Source organism: Chaetodon trifascialis, chromosome 5 (assembly GCF_039877785.1).
Source record: "Chaetodon trifascialis isolate fChaTrf1 chromosome 5, fChaTrf1.hap1, whole genome shotgun sequence".
In the NCBI taxonomy this organism is placed as follows: Eukaryota; Metazoa; Chordata; class Actinopteri; order Chaetodontiformes; family Chaetodontidae; genus Chaetodon; species Chaetodon trifascialis.
The window spans coordinates 17,619,296-17,635,228 of NC_092060.1; the positions used below are offsets into that span (position 1 = coordinate 17,619,296).

The following is a 15,933-nucleotide window of genomic DNA, read 5'->3' on the forward strand; positions in this document are numbered from 1 at the left end:
AGTTGTTATTTCCTTTAAAGAAATGATAAAATAATTATCACCGCCTCTGTTGAAATCACAGGAACACAGTGATTTTTAATATTCCGAATGTATTTCTAGGGTGCGGCTGCTCTTGAGTGTAGGGTAATTACGGTACTGGGCATGCGCAGTGTGGGCAAGCATCATTAAGCACAGAAGAAGGAGGCGAGAAGGAAAACAGAAGCAGGGAGGGAGAGGGCAGAAGTTGGATGGCGCTTCCCTTTGTCGCCGTGTCTCTGTGCTTGTGAACACCGACCAAGCTAATCCGCGATCTGTGAAATCACACCGTCTGTCGCCGATTCACGTCTAAGTTACTCCTCTGGATTTCATCCAGCAAACGGTGCGTATACGCGGCTAAATTAGCCAGGCTGCTAGCACGATCACTTTCTGCCGTTGCGGAGGGGTTGCTGCTCCTCTCCTACTTTAACGTTATTGCATGTCGATCAGTGTTATAAGTTACTACAACAAGCTAACCTGACGCAGATTGTGTGTTTGGTATTAAACTACGGTGTGGCTGTTGCTGACTTTAAATAGACCGGTAGTGTAACGTTAGTCTTTAATAAATGCTAACAGATGGAAAAACAATAACGTTAACGTTACTGATCCCTGTTAGACTTTACTGTAGATCTTGTGAAGATTGTGTAGCCGCTTGCTAGTGGCGACAAATAAAGTTATTTTTTGTGACTGACATCGTCGTCATGGATAACATTTATAAAGTGGCTATAGCTATGAATTGTATTAGTGTGAAACTTTTGCGGTATCGGTGATAGACCGCTCATGATCATGACGTATTGGCTGGATAACTAGATGTGTTCTTGTGCCATCATCAGGTCCGAACCTGTCGCCACGATGATGGAGGAGTCGGTGTCCACATTTGAGACGCATCTAACGGCTGTCATGGACAGCCTGATCCGAGCTTCCGTCTGTGAGATCACCAAACTCTTCCAGGAGACGGTGAACGACTACCTGGTGGAGCTGTCCCTCAACAGGAGGGAGAACGAGGCTCTCAAACTGCGGCTGAGGCTCACCGAGAATAAGCTGAGGACCGAGCGCAAGTACGGGATGGGCTGGGCCGCCAACCGCCGGAACGCCGGGCTGGCGGCGGAGGAAGGAGCCGGAGGGCGGCAGAAACGAAAAGTTGAGGTGGCCCGTGAGTATTTCTCATCGCTTGAGGATGGCCTTTCCTCCCAAACAGGGAGGCTCACCGTACCTTTACTTTGTATTATGTGTAAGGCTGCCTGTACGATGAAATGGCACCTTGCTGAAACATCATCCGTATTTCATCGTTATTGTTTTTTAATGTGAGAAACAGGGTTCTTGCTGTGCAGTCAGGGCTTATGTGAAGACGCACTTGTTTTGTTGGAAACCATCTGGCAAGAGCTGATCTCTCCCTCCCTCCTTCCTCTCTCCCTCTCTCCCTCCCTCCCTTCCTCCTCCGCCTCCTCTTCATGTTCTCTCCCTCTGTCCTTCACCTCCCCCTCTCCTCTCTCTCTCCGCTGCATTCTGTCCCTCCCACTCCTCTGTGCTTTTGCACACTCTCTGCCTCCCTCCCTCCCTTCCTGCCTTGCTCCTCTCCCTCCCCCCACCTCCTTCACTTCACTCTGTCTCTCTCAAACTCTACCTCCTCCCCTTCCCACTCCTCTCTCCTTCACGCCCTCGCCTCCTTCCTCTCTCCCTGCCCCCACCTCCTCCTGCTCTGCTCTCTCCTTCATCACGTTGCACACACACCGCCCCCCCATCCCCTTCCCTCCCCCACCTCCTCCACTCCGCTCCTCTCCGGCTCCTCTCCACCACCACCGTAATTACACACTTCCTCTCCACTTCCACTTCTCTGTCTCTCCCTCTCCTCTTTTCACATTTCCATCCTCCTCTTTCTCCTTCAACATGTCCTCCCTCTTCTCCTCTCCCTGGTGGCCCCCACCTCCCTCTCTGCCTCTCTTGTTTTACTCCTCCCTTTCATGTGTTTTTCTCTCCTTCCTGCTCTCTTGTCTGTCCTTCTACACCCTCTCCTCACTCGTTTATCATGCTCACTTCTCCTCCCACTTCTCCCTTCCATTCTCCCTCCCCCCCAACCTCCCCTCTGCTCCTGTTCCCTTCTGCCTCTCCTACCCCACTTACTCCTCCTCCTCATCTCCCACTTTTTCACCCTGCTCTCCTTCATCTCTCTCTCTCTCTCCTGACCTCCCAATCATCTCCTCCCACTTATCTCTCACTCCCTCATTTTTCATTTCATTCACTCTATCCTTCCTGTCTCCCCATGCCCCCTCCTGCCCCTCCTCACTTTTCTCCTTCCTCTCTCACCTCCCTCCCACCCTTCCTTCATCTTCCTCTCTTCTCCACAGGAGGCAAGTCAAAGAAGGGCCCAGCAGCAGCCTATGGCAAAGGCTGGCCTGGAGGTGTGTGGGAGGAAGGAGGAGGCGGCGGTGGTGGTGGTGGTGCTGGGGGAGGAGGAGGAGGAGGAAGTGGAGGAGCTGTGGGGATGGCAGCAGGAGCAGGAGGAAGAGGGGGGAAGGAGGCCAGGGAGATGTACCTCATCCAGTTCCCCGGGGATGAAGAGGATGAGGGAGGGATGGTGGAGGACGAGGAAGGGGAGGGCAGCCTCAGCGTTGAGGGGGAGGAGACGGCCAACATCAAAGAGGAGGTGAGGGAGACGGGCTTTCTCAGAGGAGGAGGAGTAGGAGGAGAAAGTGGCACAGCATCTCTGCACTGCTCAGCGGCTTCATGTAGAATGAAAAAGAATGTGGACAGAAAAAGAGAGAGCTAATACAGAGAGACAGAGAGTTTTGCATGTGTTCAGCCATCAAATCACTGCAGAGATGTGGTGAATAAAGGGAAGGCTATTGATTTGATATTTAGCTTCCAGAGGAGCCTGTTGAGAGGGGCTCTCCACATCTCAAGCACTGCAAGCTTTTAGGTAGAAATGCTACTGGTAGAGGTGAAAAGCTGTTTGCTATTCCACCACATGACCAAGTGGCAGGGCACAGATCCACTCACACTCCACACTTCTCTTCTGTATTTGAATATTCAAAGCACGCAGGACGTGTTATTAGCCTTGCCCTCAAGTAATGTCAAGGCCTTTTTGATGGACAACTGAATGTCTTTAATGAAACATGCAGCTTTATGCTCAGGCACATTGTAAACTTATGAATTAGTTAGGTCATAATGTATGGCTATGACGAGTTTTGCATGTAAGTTAATGAACCATTTTGGTTCATTTTGCAGTTTGATCAAACAGAGGGCTATCAACCCGCTTCTCTCCGGCTAATCAAGGAGGCTTTGAAGATGGACCCCCCCAACAAGAACCTCCACCCTGGCTCCAGAGCCCAAAGCAAAGGTAATGAGCTCAGGTCTCACTGGTTGAGGAAGGGGAGCTGAGTGAAATGTTCACAGACCAACAGTTTGAAAACGAGAGGAAATGATTTCTCTCTCTCTCTGCCTTTCCCTCTCTCTCTCTATCCTCCACATTTTTCTTCCTCCCTCTGTCTCTACTCAGGAGACCTTTCAGATCATCCCCCTACCTTTCATTCAGGAAAAAGAGAGGAGGAAGACGAGGAGGAGGAGGATGACGATGAGGAGGACTGGGAGGTGGGTTCAGCAGGGGCATCGGAGGGGGGCATGACCATGGATGAGCTGAGGGGTCTGGAGTCTGCACTGAGGGCAGAGAGAGGCCGTGAGCAGGCTGCCATGACGGCTCCCCAGCCTGTCAGCCCCAACTCCAAGGTAGTGCGAGGCAACGAGATCAGCCTGGCCCCCAAGTACATTGGCCTTGATGGAATGGAGCAGGACGGAGAGCTGGAGTCTCAGCCACCCACCCTGCAGAGAGAGGAGCAGATAGTGCAAGGCAGGTCGAAGGACGCTGTGAGGGCTGGAGCGGAGCTGAGGTTAGGCTGGTCGAAGAAGTTGAGGGAAGGCGACTCGGCAGCAGTCATGACCGGACAGGATGTGGTGGAACTGGGAGAGTCAGAGCACCTGCCCCAACTGTCTGCTCCAGGGAGTGTCGGGGAGAGCGGAGGGGAAGAGGAGGGTGGCAGGGACCTGCTCCACTTCTGCCCGCAGTGTGGAGGAGGCTTCACCTCGGAGGCTGAGCTGGAGGAGCACCCCTGTCCACTAGGAGGCTCTCAGTTACAGAGCAGTGGAGCAGAGGACAGTCTTTTCCCTTGTGCCCACTGTGGCAACACATTCAGCCATGCCTGGGCACTTAAGAACCATGAGTGTGCCTGTGCTGCAGAGCGGCCGCACTGTTGCGAGATCTGCGGGAAGCGCTTCACGCACTCGCGCTCACTGGAACGCCATCATCTAGTGCACACAGGCGAGAGGCCGCACCGGTGCCCCCAGTGCGGGCGCACCTTCAGTCGCCTCGGCAATTTGGAACGGCACCAGCGGATTCACACGGGCGAACGTCCATACGGGTGTGAAGCGTGCGGAAAGCGGTTCAGTCGCGTGGAGTATCTAAAGAGACACCAGCTCATACACAACAGCGAAAAGGCGACACTCCAGTGCTCCAACTGCGGAAATGGCTTTAGTGATGTGGAGCAACTCAAAAACCATCAGTGTTTTTAGAGCCTCGCCTTCAAATCTCTGAAAGAACTGGAAAGAGAAAGCAGGTTTTCTTTGAATGTGGTAGAATTTAGGTGACGAATGTGACTGGTAGATGCTAATTTTACTCTCAGTGATTATGGAGTTGCCTTTCTTACACACTACTAAATAAGTACATGAAGAAGACAAATGTCCAAAGTTGGCAGGAAGAAGGAGAAATGAAATCTGTCTCAGACATTCAACCATTTTAATTTGAGGTCTTCTCATTTGTATGTACAAAGCTTATACTTATTTATGATGATCAATAAATTGTACATTTTTGTCTTTTTATCAATAATTCAAAGTTAAAGTCGATGCCCTTGTTTGTTTCTGACACTATAATTGACAGTTTGGTATTTTGTATGTTTGTGTTTCAGTCATATCATGAAGAAATAAATATTTCAATTCATCAGAAGGCGCTTCAACCATCTACGTCATGTTTTATTGGAAAATCATCAGGTTAGTCAACATGTTACAAGATGGCATTGATATGGAGGGAAATAGCAGTTTTGCAAGATCATTTTCCTTAAAAATATTAATTTCCAGCCATCAAGAGACTATTTTAATTATGCAGTAAGTAAGTAATGAGGGATTCTGATGGAGGACCCTGGAGAAGAACCCTGGCTATGATAGATAAACTGTCTGCAGGTAAGTTAACTGATTACATCACAGAGCTTATCACCTTTGTTGACTGACACTGCCCTTTAAAGAGACTGACAGGCATTCTCAGCCTTGTTCTTAAGATGCCCTCCAGGGTCTCTAAGGACATCCGCCTCACATCGTAGCCCCTCACTGAGGCCTTCGCCTTGACATTAACCGGCACAATCTCCTCTCCACTGTTGCGGTCATTTCTTCCCACTGCAGCATATGTGGGGAAAAAGGGCTTCTCAGACTCAGGGAGGCTGGTACTGTAGGATGGACAGCAGTAAGCAGACCACATGTACTCAGGAACAGACACCCTGTTATTGATCCAGTGAGGTTCAGACTCATAAGGCATGACTCCAGTGATCACATACATTGACCCCTTGCAGAAAGCCTTGAATCTGTCAAACACATCCGACTCCAGCGTATTCCAGGTGTCTTTGTTGGAGCCTTCTCGCTGAGGCACAATGTTTGTCAGGGTGAAGGTAGCCTCACGGTCTTCCATTGTCTTGTGGTGCATGCTGGGATTGAGATGGCCTTTGGTGTGGTTGGAGTTCCTGTAGTCGTCAAACACCGCCTGGCTCTCAATCACATTCTGATCCATTGAAGTATTGAAGGGTTTCATCTCAGAGCTGGCTTAATGACAGAGAAGGAGAATAACACTGCTTAGAAGCTACTAATGAGTATTGGCAGCTCGGCTCCTCCTCGCACCTTTGTACACTGGATATGAGAAAGGCTGCATATCTGGTCTGGCTTGGTGAGACGCCAGCTTAAAAACAGAGAAGAAGAAAACACTTTTTAGAAGCGACACAGAGTCAGAGTGCTTTGCTGCTAATTGTTTGATCTGTGTATGAGTATTTGTGTGCCTCTGTAGTGTAAACAGGTGTGTGACCGATTCAGTCACCTGCGTGGAAGAAAAAATAAACACAATGAAATGAAATGAAAATAAAATAAAAATGCTACTTGATTTCCTCTGAGAAAAGATAAAGTGTTTGACAGCGTTTGGCCACGTGCAGTTTGAGAGAGGCTGCTTCTGCTCAACGGTGTGTGTGAGGGGGAAACTGCATTTCTGCAAGTCATACATTGACCACAATAGCACTTTGAGTAGTTCACAGGAACTGCTAGTGTTTTCTCACTTATTAACCATCACTATCATACAGTGCAAAACAACTTATTCCCATTAGATCTACATGCAAATGCAGAATTTCATGCATCTATGCGATACACAAATATTCCCATTTCCCATCATTACACTACCCTTACTGTATACATTGTGACTAACACACAAAGTTGCTGCTATTACACATCACAGTTGTCTGCTTACCTGTGGTTCATACATCCAAGGGATGCTGGGCCGTTTGCCATCTCCAGAACTGAGTGTGTATGCAGAGTACAATGGTGCACGATGCTGACGGTTATACAAGCTGGCAAAGCGGTACTTATTTTTGTAGCGCTGGCATATTGGCTGGTATCCTGATATACTGATGCCCTGTGGTGGAGTTTTTTCAAAGAAGAATTTAAGGCACTTGGAGAAACTGTCGTCTATCTCGGGAATGACCAGGCTGCCAAACCAGGGTAGGAGAAGAAACAGAGATGCTGTTGCAAAGCATCTTCCTTTGTGACATCCTGTAGTAGTGATCAGAGACCTGGCTGTATCTGTGCAGTAGAAAGACATTGTGAACACATGCACTTTGCTCCAGACATCCTCCCTGACTCAAACCAGAAAAACTAGTCTTACCCAGGTGTCTTCCTCCAAGCTGAGTTAAAAATTGGTTTATTAGCTGTGTACCCAAACACTGACTGTAAACCTCCCTGCAGCTCTTCAGTTATAAACTCAGGCCCTGAGGGCAGGGTGATGGTGTCAGTATCAGCCCACAAACCACCAAATGACCAAGTCATATTTCACAGCTCCACTCACTTCTGTATTTTATCACAAAGGAGCTCAGTGAGGGTGACAAGAAATTCAAGAGTCTACACAAGAGATATACTGAAACAGATGTCATCTATTTCAAATAAACAACATCAGCAATGAAACCAATGCACTGTTTGAAGAGATAATGTCTGTGCTGTGGTGCTAAATGGTGCCCTGATTGGCCGGAAAACAGGTGGCAACAGCTAGCCTATCTAAAGTCCACCCAAAATCACCTCGAATGCTCACTATTTAACAAGTTGTACATGTTATAATACAAAATAAAGTGGAAGAACATCAGCTTGTGGTTTTATGTGGTCTATTTATTAGTGGGTACTTTGAGGAGTCACCTTGAAGTTGTAGGAAACTGGTGGAGATTGTAGGAAGTCACTGCTTTTCAGATTGAAATTTGTACTCAGTAAACTAACTTAAATACAGGCAAGCATGTTAATTAATTCACTTTGGAGGTGCTGGTCAGCAGATTTTTGTTTCCCCCTGTTTCCACTCTTTATGCTAATCTAAGATAACTGCCTGCTGGTTGGATGCAGCTTCACATTTGCTGAGAGTGACATCAATCTTGTAATCTAACTCCTGGCAATTAAGCAAATAAGCATATTTTCCAAAATGTCAAACTATGAGGGAACATGTTACAGCAACAACTGCCTCAGCTGCCAGTTAATAAAGCCCAGTTGTGCACTGGACTGTATACCTAATCATTTTGAAGTGTGTCAGGTCTGAGACAACGTGACTGCAACATGAAGCATATCTAGATGAATCCAAAGCACTGAATTACAACACTAGCTACTGTATGATTAAGGCAACAAGAGACAAACAAACACAAATAAGCGACGTGCAACATGTGCAATGGTGACCGAGAGCATCTAATCCCATTAACTCACAAACGAAGATTAACACTTTGCACAAATTTTAATATCTTAATGCACTGATTGCAAAATATATTGGTGAATGTGACTGGTAGCTGCTTGTATTACTCAACCATTGAACACTGAAATAGGATAAGGATGAGCTGACCTCAAAAGCAAAAGAGCTAAAAACCTTGTTTTTGTCTTCCAGTGGTTTAATTTCTCACCTTGCCAAAGAAAGGCTATTGTGTATTCAGGGTTTGTGAGTGCATGGTGATAAGACTACAACAAGGCTACAACTGAGTATATACCTCTGACCGCTATGAAACAGACTTGTAAGTTTCCACCACAGAGGACAGTAAAACACTGCTCTTTAAGATGAAGAAGTGAGATACATGTGTGGATAATTCTCCTACTTGCTCACACAGGGACCCTGAGTGTAATGAATCAATGTGCAACTAAGTGAACAACTGACTTCAACACAGAACTGAAACTTGTCGCCCGGTTGGTGACGCTGCCCTTTAAACAGACTGGTAGCCATTCTCAGCCTTGTTCTGAGGATGTCCCCTTTGGTCTCTGAGGACATCCGTCTGACATTATAGCCTCGCACGATGTTTCAAGATCCACTGGCCTGATCTTCCCCACACTCATTTCTTCCCCACACTCATTTCTTCCCACTGTATGTGGTGAAAGAGGGTCATCACACCATGATCTCCTCCTTTTTGTGATTAATGCAGCCATGTAAAAAATAGCAAAATAAAATATAATGAAATGCTAATCTCTGTTTCCGTTGACCTTGACAGATAACATAATGCAGGTGTGGGTGTGTTTTTTTGTTTTTGTTTTTTTTTTCTTTTTATTTGGTCAATGAAGAAAATGAACAGATAATATGTCTGCTGATCTCGCATGGCTGGAAGCTGTTGGCTGTTTCTGTAACTTAGTCCAGAAGTTTTGAAAAAAAAAAACACGTGTTTGCATTTTTATGAGCAAAGTTATTCATGATGTTGAGGAAAATGAACATTTCTATGTTCTCACTTTTCAACTAATGGCATGTTTGTTTCCTGAAAATATTATCGGCACCACAGCATTTTATTTATTTCATCAGAAGACTCTTTACTCATTTCAAGCTTGCTTTATTAGTGAAAGTATGAGATAATCATTATGTTTTGGTTAAGCTCATTCAGTAATCATGGAGACTTAGGGAGGGGTCTTCTTTACCTCTTGATTCTGGAGAGACACTGCCATATACGTGGTGACTATTATGGTGCACCCGCATAGCAGCTGACATTTGATTTCAACAAGAAACTAAAACTTTTCACCTTTGCTACTGACGCTGCTCATGAAACAGTCTGATAGGCATTCTCAGCCTTTGTGCCAGGATGCCCTCCAGAGTCTCTAAAGACATCCGCCTCACATCGTAGCCCCTCACTGAGGCCTTCGCCTTGACATTAACCGGCACAATCTCCTCTCCACTGTTGCGGTCATTTCTTCCCACTGCAGCATATGTGGGGAAAAAGGGCTTCTCAGACTCAGGGAGGCTGGTACTGTAGGATGGACAGCAGTAAGCAGACCACATGTACTCAGGAACAGACACCCTGTTATTGATCCAGCGGGGTGCAGAGTTATACGGTATGACTCCGGTGATCACGAACATCGACCCGTTGCAGTAGGCCTTGAATTTTTTTAACACTTCATTCTCTAGACCGTTCCAGGGGCCGGAGTTGGAGCCTGCTTGCTGAGGGACAATGTTTGTGAGGGTGAAGGTGGACTCACGACCGTCCTTTGTCTTCTCATGCATGCTGGGATTGAGATGGCCTTTGGTGTAGTTGGAGTTCCTGTAGTCCTCAAACACCGCCTGGCTCTCAATCACATTCTGATCCATGGAAGTATTGAAGGGTTTCATCTCAGAGCTGGCACGGGAAAACACCAACTTAATGACAGAGAGGGAGAATAACACTGCTTAGAAGCTACTAATGAGTATTTTTCTGCTTATTGATCTCCTGTTTGAGATGAATAGTCATGTCAGTCTGTGTACCCACTACTGTCTGAATGAGGGTGTGACTCGTTCACTCATCAACTTATGAAATGTGGCTTTCCTTTCCTTGTTACCTCATCAGAGAAAAGTAATTGGGTGTGTGACAGCTAATGGAAAACACTTCATTACACCAATCACACACTGACCACAGCGACACTCCAATTACACAGAAGCTTCTAGTGTTAACTGTCACAACATATGTTGTTGCCTTAAAATGTAAACACAAATTCCCATTAGGTCTATGTGGAATTGACTTATTCACACACTTAACTCTACAGTAAAGCCTTGACAGAAAAACATCAGTGAATTCAGAATGCAATGCTCTGTTTCACAAAAAATAACCAAGCAAGAGATTTGCTATGAAGACACAGTGTGTTCATTTTCCAGCTTATTAAGTACACTTAGCTAAAACTAATGAAGTCTCATACAATAGTCCTGCAATAAATCCTCTCATCATGACATTTATAATGTTCAGTTTTTGTTGAGGCTGTATTTGTTGAACTGCATTACGTTATACAGAGAGGTGATTCTGTTATTCAGCCTCCCCTCATCGATACAAATTACACACCACACACAGTTTTCCAACCTACCTGTGGTTCATACATCCAAGTTGCTCTGGGCCGTTTGCCATCTGCAGGACCGATTATGTATGCTGAGTACAATGGTGTACGATGCTGACGGTGATACAAGCTGGCAAAGCGGTACTGGTTTTTGTAACGCTGGCATATTGGCTGGTATCCTGCTGCACTGATACCCTTTGGTGGAGTTTTATTATAGAAGAAATCAAGACACTGGGAGAAGTCGTTGCTGATCTCTCCAAGGGCCAGTCCACCAAACCAGAGCAGGAGAAGAAACAGAGCTCCCGTGGAGAGCATCTTCCTTGAGCAACAGAGCAGCAGGCCGGCTGTATACATCTGCTGGAAAGAGATGCTAACGAACAAAGACTTTAATGACAGACTTCCTCTCAGACACAGCTCTAGAGTTACATAAAACCTACATTTCCTTTATGTCCATTCAGCGTCTGGAGTATACATAGACAGAGACAGCAGAAACTCTTTGGTTGACAGTCTGAACACACCCCATACCCTCGTTTACTATCAAACTTCCCTAAACCAGCAACCCGGCTGCCTTCTGGGAAACAGGGGCTCTGCATATCCTTTTTTCATCAGTCAGCTGAGGTAGAGCTCATCTTGTGATTGTGGTGAGGTGAGGAAAATGAACCTTTACTCCAAATCTTAAACTGAGTAACCTGAACATTTGTTTATTCTTGATGAGAATACTTGTATCTTGGTTAGATATCTTCCACGCCAAATAGTCAAGATGCTTTCCATGCTACTGACACACAAGGCATTCTGACTGCATCAAACAAAGAAACAAAATCTGTGAAAAATGCAACAGGAACTTTCTCATGCTGTCTAAAAAGATGAAGCATCACATTCCTCAAATCAGCTTTCTTTGTTTTACTTTCCGTCTCTACTCCAGTTTCTGTTATTTCTTCGGTCATCAAAATTTCCCTCACTGTGGGAAACAGAAATATTTCTGAAAGATGTAAAAGCTCCTTACAATACTTTTATTATTTCTCAATCGGTTCTTTATTTTGTGATGTGCTTGATCTGTTGGTGGGGAAAATCCTATTTTAATCGTCTTGCTCCAGAAAGTCAAAAATTATATTTGTAGGAATTATTAGATTGTAGAAATCATGTAAATCTGGAAGAAACTAGAATGATGTACATTGAAAAGACTCATTTTGATATTGGCACAAGCGTGTAAATGTAAAATGTATTAATATATCACAGTCTGGGCTCACGAACACACGTTAATTTGGGGGGATAAATCATCAGGACATTTTCTAGTATGGCTGTGAAAAAAATAGTGTAGTGCTAACTGCCCAAGGTGCGAGAGCCAAAGCTAGGCTAAGTACTTGCACACACAATACAGCACGAGGAATAGTTTGAAACATATTCCAAATTGAAAATCTTGCTGAGAGTTAATCGAGAAGCTCAATATCGCTCTGTCTGTGAGTTAAATATGAAACTACAGCCAGCAGCTAGTTAGCATAGCATAGAGGCCAGAAACAGGAGGGAAGAGCTAGCTAGGTCATTTCAGGCTTCATTGTGTATAGTTTTGAATTGAGTCCTCGTTTTTTCCTTTTCTGTTCAATAAAGTGTTTACAACACACCCGCACTGAAGCATGGATTTTTACAAACACGCCACAGTACTCAGCCTACTACTCATCCACACAGCGACTTTCATTGTTAGTAGTCGCTATGCCACTCTTTATGCTAATCTAAGATAACTGCCTGCTTCATAGCATGCCTAGCTTCATATTTACTGAGAGTGACATCAATCTTGTAATCTAACTCCTGGCAATTAAGCAAATAAGCATATTTCCCAAAATGACAAACTATGAGGTAATATGTTACCAGGGCTCTCAAGTTTTGAACTGAGTTCAGAGTGAGATTTTGGTGACAGCGACGGGGACGGGGGCGGTGGTGGGAGGTGGTGGGGGCAGCTTTGATCTGATAAATGACACATAAATTCATGACTGACACATCACTAATTCCTCTACCTGTTCCACTGTTATAAAATATAGCGGCACAACTTGGTGGGCGTTATTCTGGTCATTTCTCAGTGTGAGAAATACAATGTGTGGTGGGTGTGCGTGACAAAAGACCAGAAAGCGTGACTGTCACACGTGAGACTTGAGAGCCCTGTGTTACAGTAACAACTGCCTCAGGTGCTAATAAATAAAGCCCAGCTGTGCACGGGACTGTATGCCTAATCTTCATCACATCTTGAGGTGTGTCAGGTCTGAGACAATGTGACTTGGCAACATGAAGCGTATCTAGACGAACCCAAAGCACTGAATTACAACACTAGCCACTGTATGATTACGGCAACAAGAGACAAGCGAACACAAATGAGCAACAGAGCAGCAAGCCGACTGTATACGTCTGCTGGAAAGAAACAAAGACTTTTACAGACTTCCTCTCAGACACAGTTCTAGAGTTACATAAAACTGTCAGGATCTGCAGATTCCCCTCTTCTGTCTCGTGTCTGTCTCTCCCATCTGTCGTGTGTGTGTTTACCTGCAGGGCATGGCCTGACAGGTCTGATCCAAGCTCCTTCTCTCCTGAGTACATCTGTGACGAATTACTCAATCCAGACCCATCTTCTGACATAATGTAAAGACATCTGCCTTTCATCCAGTATTCGTTGAATTGTCTGTTCACCTTTGTGGTAATAGGCACCCCTGTGGAAGATTTCGTGTGTGGTTCCAGTCCCAAAGACTGTGCATCCAATAGAGCCCAACTACCTCAGGCTGGTAGCCCTAACTTCTCACCAGATGAAGACCTTGGAGAGGATCATACTGGACCATCTCCATCACCTGGTGAGCAGCGAGCTTTCCCCTGACAGTTCGCATGTGGACCAGGCATTGGTGTGGAGGACGCAGTGACCTACCTGCTTCGCAGATCCCTTTCTCACCTGAAAAATGCTGGGAGAGGGTCGTGTGTTTTGACTTCTCCAGTGCTTTCGACACAATCAACCATCGCTGCTCAGGGAAAAGCTGGAAGGAGCTGCAGTAGACTGCCACCTGGCTGCATGAACCACCAACTACATCACCAACAGGCCAGAGTATGGGAGGCTCTGCAACTGTGTCTGATGTGGCAGCTCGCAGCACAGGGGCTCCACAGGGGACAGTGCTCTCCCCTTTCCTCTTCACCTTCTACACATTGGAATTCAGACACAGCACTGACAGCTGTCATCTCCAGAAGTTCTCAGATGACACAGCCATCACTGTATCACAGGGGAACGAACTGGAATACAAGGGGGTCATAACCAACTTTGTCAAGTGGTGCGGACTGAACCACCTGCACATAAACGCCAGCAAGACCAAGGAGATGGTGATAGACTTTTGCAGCAATGTGCCACAGATTGAGTTCCGACATTGACATTGCAAACCTGTACAAATGCCTGGGTGTTCACCTCAGCAACAAACTGGACAAACAACACAGATGTCCTGTACAGGAGGGACCAAAGTTGCATCCATCTGCTAAGAAGACTGAGGTCCTTTGGAGTATGTAGGACACTGTTAAAAACATTTTATGAGTCTGTGGTGGCATCTGTAATTTTCTACGCAGTGGTTTGCTGGGGCTGTGGGAGCTCTGTGAGGGACAGAAAAAGACTAAACTGGTCAGGACAGCTGGCTCTGTTTGTGTGTTTGTGTTGTATACAGTTGTACACAATGTACATATGAATAGCTGGAATGTACATACATATGTACTTGATTTTTATTTTTGCTCTGCATCCTATTTTGTCTTTATTTTTCTTTGCCTCTCTTTTTATACTTTGCAGGCTGTAACAGTTTAATTTCCATGGATGGATAAAGTTTTATCTCATCTTATCGTAAGATCTAAAAGCTTCTTACAGCATTTTCATTATTTCAGAAAAGAGTCTGTAGCTTCTTTATTTCATGATGTGCTTGATCTGTTGGTTCGAAAATCCTCAGTTTTAGTCGTCCTGCTCCAATTTGTCAAACATTATATATTTAAGACTTGTTAGATTGTAAAAATGATGTAAATATGGGGGAAAACCAGAGTGATGTGCACTCCAAAGGCTTACTTTAAGTACTGAAATGAGCATCACCCGGGCACAGTCTGGGCTCATGAACAAATTTTTGTTTTTTCTTTGCTTCTCGTTGATGAACTTGTTATTTAAAAAAATGTGCATTATTGTCAAAATTAAAAGCTGTCTCATTTTTTAACATGCATGTACAAATGTGATTACATAATTAACAGAGGATAGTGGAAAGAAATGCCTACTGTTCTGCAAATCATTCACTGGTTATGCAAATGTGTTTGGAAGCCTATTAATTATTCATTAAACTAGTAAAAATAACATCACATGAGCCACTTTTAATAACAAATATTGTAACATTATTGATATCATTGAACATGGCCCTGGTACTGCTTGAAAAAGGGGTTAATAAAAGGGGTTTATTATGGCCATCTAGTGAGCACCAGAGACATGACACTTGGCAGCAGGCTAACTATCCAGCACACAGAAACTGGTCATGGCCAATGAAACTGGTTGGACTGTGAGTAATAACTGCATCTACAGTCAATGGTGATGAGTCATAACCTGTGAATGACCAGAAACTACCATCATTTCAGTTTCCACACCGAGGAGAGCTGCTGAGCCTTACTCAGGGAAAATACGACAGTTATTAAGGTGGGGAAGGGGGCTGAATCTTGTCTCATTTAATAAAAAAGTGAGGCCCTCTAATTGAACCCCCACCTTGACAATGAAAAGAAAAAAGAAAAGTAAGAAAAAAGAAAAGACAAATAATGTTACTACATCCCCTTTCTGACTTACTCTGTGTCAGCGAGTTTCTCTTCTTCTTCCTTGTTTAGTGTAACTAACTCAGCAGCTGTGGGGTGTGTTTTGAAACTCAAGTGTTTTGAAACTCAGGTGTTCAACGTGGCACACGTACCTGATGAAATAAGCTTTTACACTGCAGCTTCACTGTGAAGCCCAATTAACAAGCCCTTTAAGCTCCAAAACAAAAACATTTTCCCCTCGGGGATAAATAAAGGATTTCTGATTCTGATTCTCCCTCATATGCTCCTCTCTTACCTCAGTTATGGTAATAAATATAGCGTGTGCATTAAATAGAAAACAATTTGAATGCAAAGTGATTGTGTTATTTGCTTAAAGTTTAGTGTTATTGGGTGCAAGTTGCAGCTGCATCCAAGTTTGTGCGTAATGTTCGTGCATGTAAGTTTGGTATTACAGATGCAGGCTTGATATTGTTTATTAATGACTGTTAATGACTTCATTATGATGGACTTTATTTATGACTTGGAGAGTCTTTTCACAACCTATTATTC

At 44.9% G+C, this 15,933-nt stretch overlaps 2 protein-coding genes and 1 pseudogene across 2 annotated transcripts; 1 reads left to right on the forward strand and 2 right to left on the reverse strand.

Moving 5' to 3' along the window:
• The first annotated feature begins 167 nt into the window (after positions 1-167).
• LOC139330860 (uncharacterized) lies at positions 168-5,020 on the forward strand. Its single transcript, XM_070961998.1, has 5 exons — positions 168-358; positions 849-1,168; positions 2,361-2,659; positions 3,241-3,352; positions 3,512-5,020. Exons 2-5 carry the CDS (start codon positions 868-870, stop codon positions 4,576-4,578), a joined length of 1,779 nt encoding a protein of 592 aa, XP_070818099.1. The 5' UTR covers positions 168-358; positions 849-867; the 3' UTR covers positions 4,579-5,020.
• A 189-nt stretch (positions 5,021-5,209) lies between these two features.
• Positions 5,210-6,860, reverse strand: LOC139331426 (endonuclease domain-containing 1 protein-like; annotated as a pseudogene).
• Positions 6,861-9,123: 2,263 nt separating this feature from the next.
• LOC139331427 (endonuclease domain-containing 1 protein-like) lies at positions 9,124-11,065 on the reverse strand. Its single transcript, XM_070962890.1, has 2 exons — positions 10,633-11,065; positions 9,124-9,937 (listed from the first exon to the last, which is right to left on the reverse strand). The coding sequence occupies exons 1-2, from the start codon at positions 10,954-10,956 to the stop codon at positions 9,332-9,334; spliced, it is 930 nt and encodes a 309-aa protein (XP_070818991.1). The 5' UTR covers positions 10,957-11,065; the 3' UTR covers positions 9,124-9,331.
• Between the last annotated feature and the right edge of the window lie 4,868 nt (positions 11,066-15,933).

What these genes read in the sequence shown, in the direction of transcription:
- LOC139330860 (XM_070961998.1), top strand. Translation starts at nt 868, where the DNA reads ATGATGGAGGAGTCGGTGTCCACATTTGAGACGCATCTAACGGCTGTC. An exon ending in CGGCCAACATCAAAGAGGAG is followed by an intron (nt 2,660 to 3,240) that starts GTGAGGGAGACG and finishes TTCATTTTGCAG; the next exon opens with TTTGATCAAACAGAGGGCTA. An exon ending in CTCCAGAGCCCAAAGCAAAG is followed by an intron (nt 3,353 to 3,511) that starts GTAATGAGCTCA and finishes GTCTCTACTCAG; the next exon opens with GAGACCTTTCAGATCATCCC.
- LOC139331427 (XM_070962890.1), bottom strand. Translation starts at nt 10,956, where the DNA reads ATGTATACAGCCGGCCTGCTGCTCTGTTGCTCAAGGAAGATGCTCTCC. An exon ending in CTTGGATGTATGAACCACAG is followed by an intron (nt 9,938 to 10,632) that starts GTAGGTTGGAAA and finishes TCTGTCATTAAG; the next exon opens with TTGGTGTTTTCCCGTGCCAG.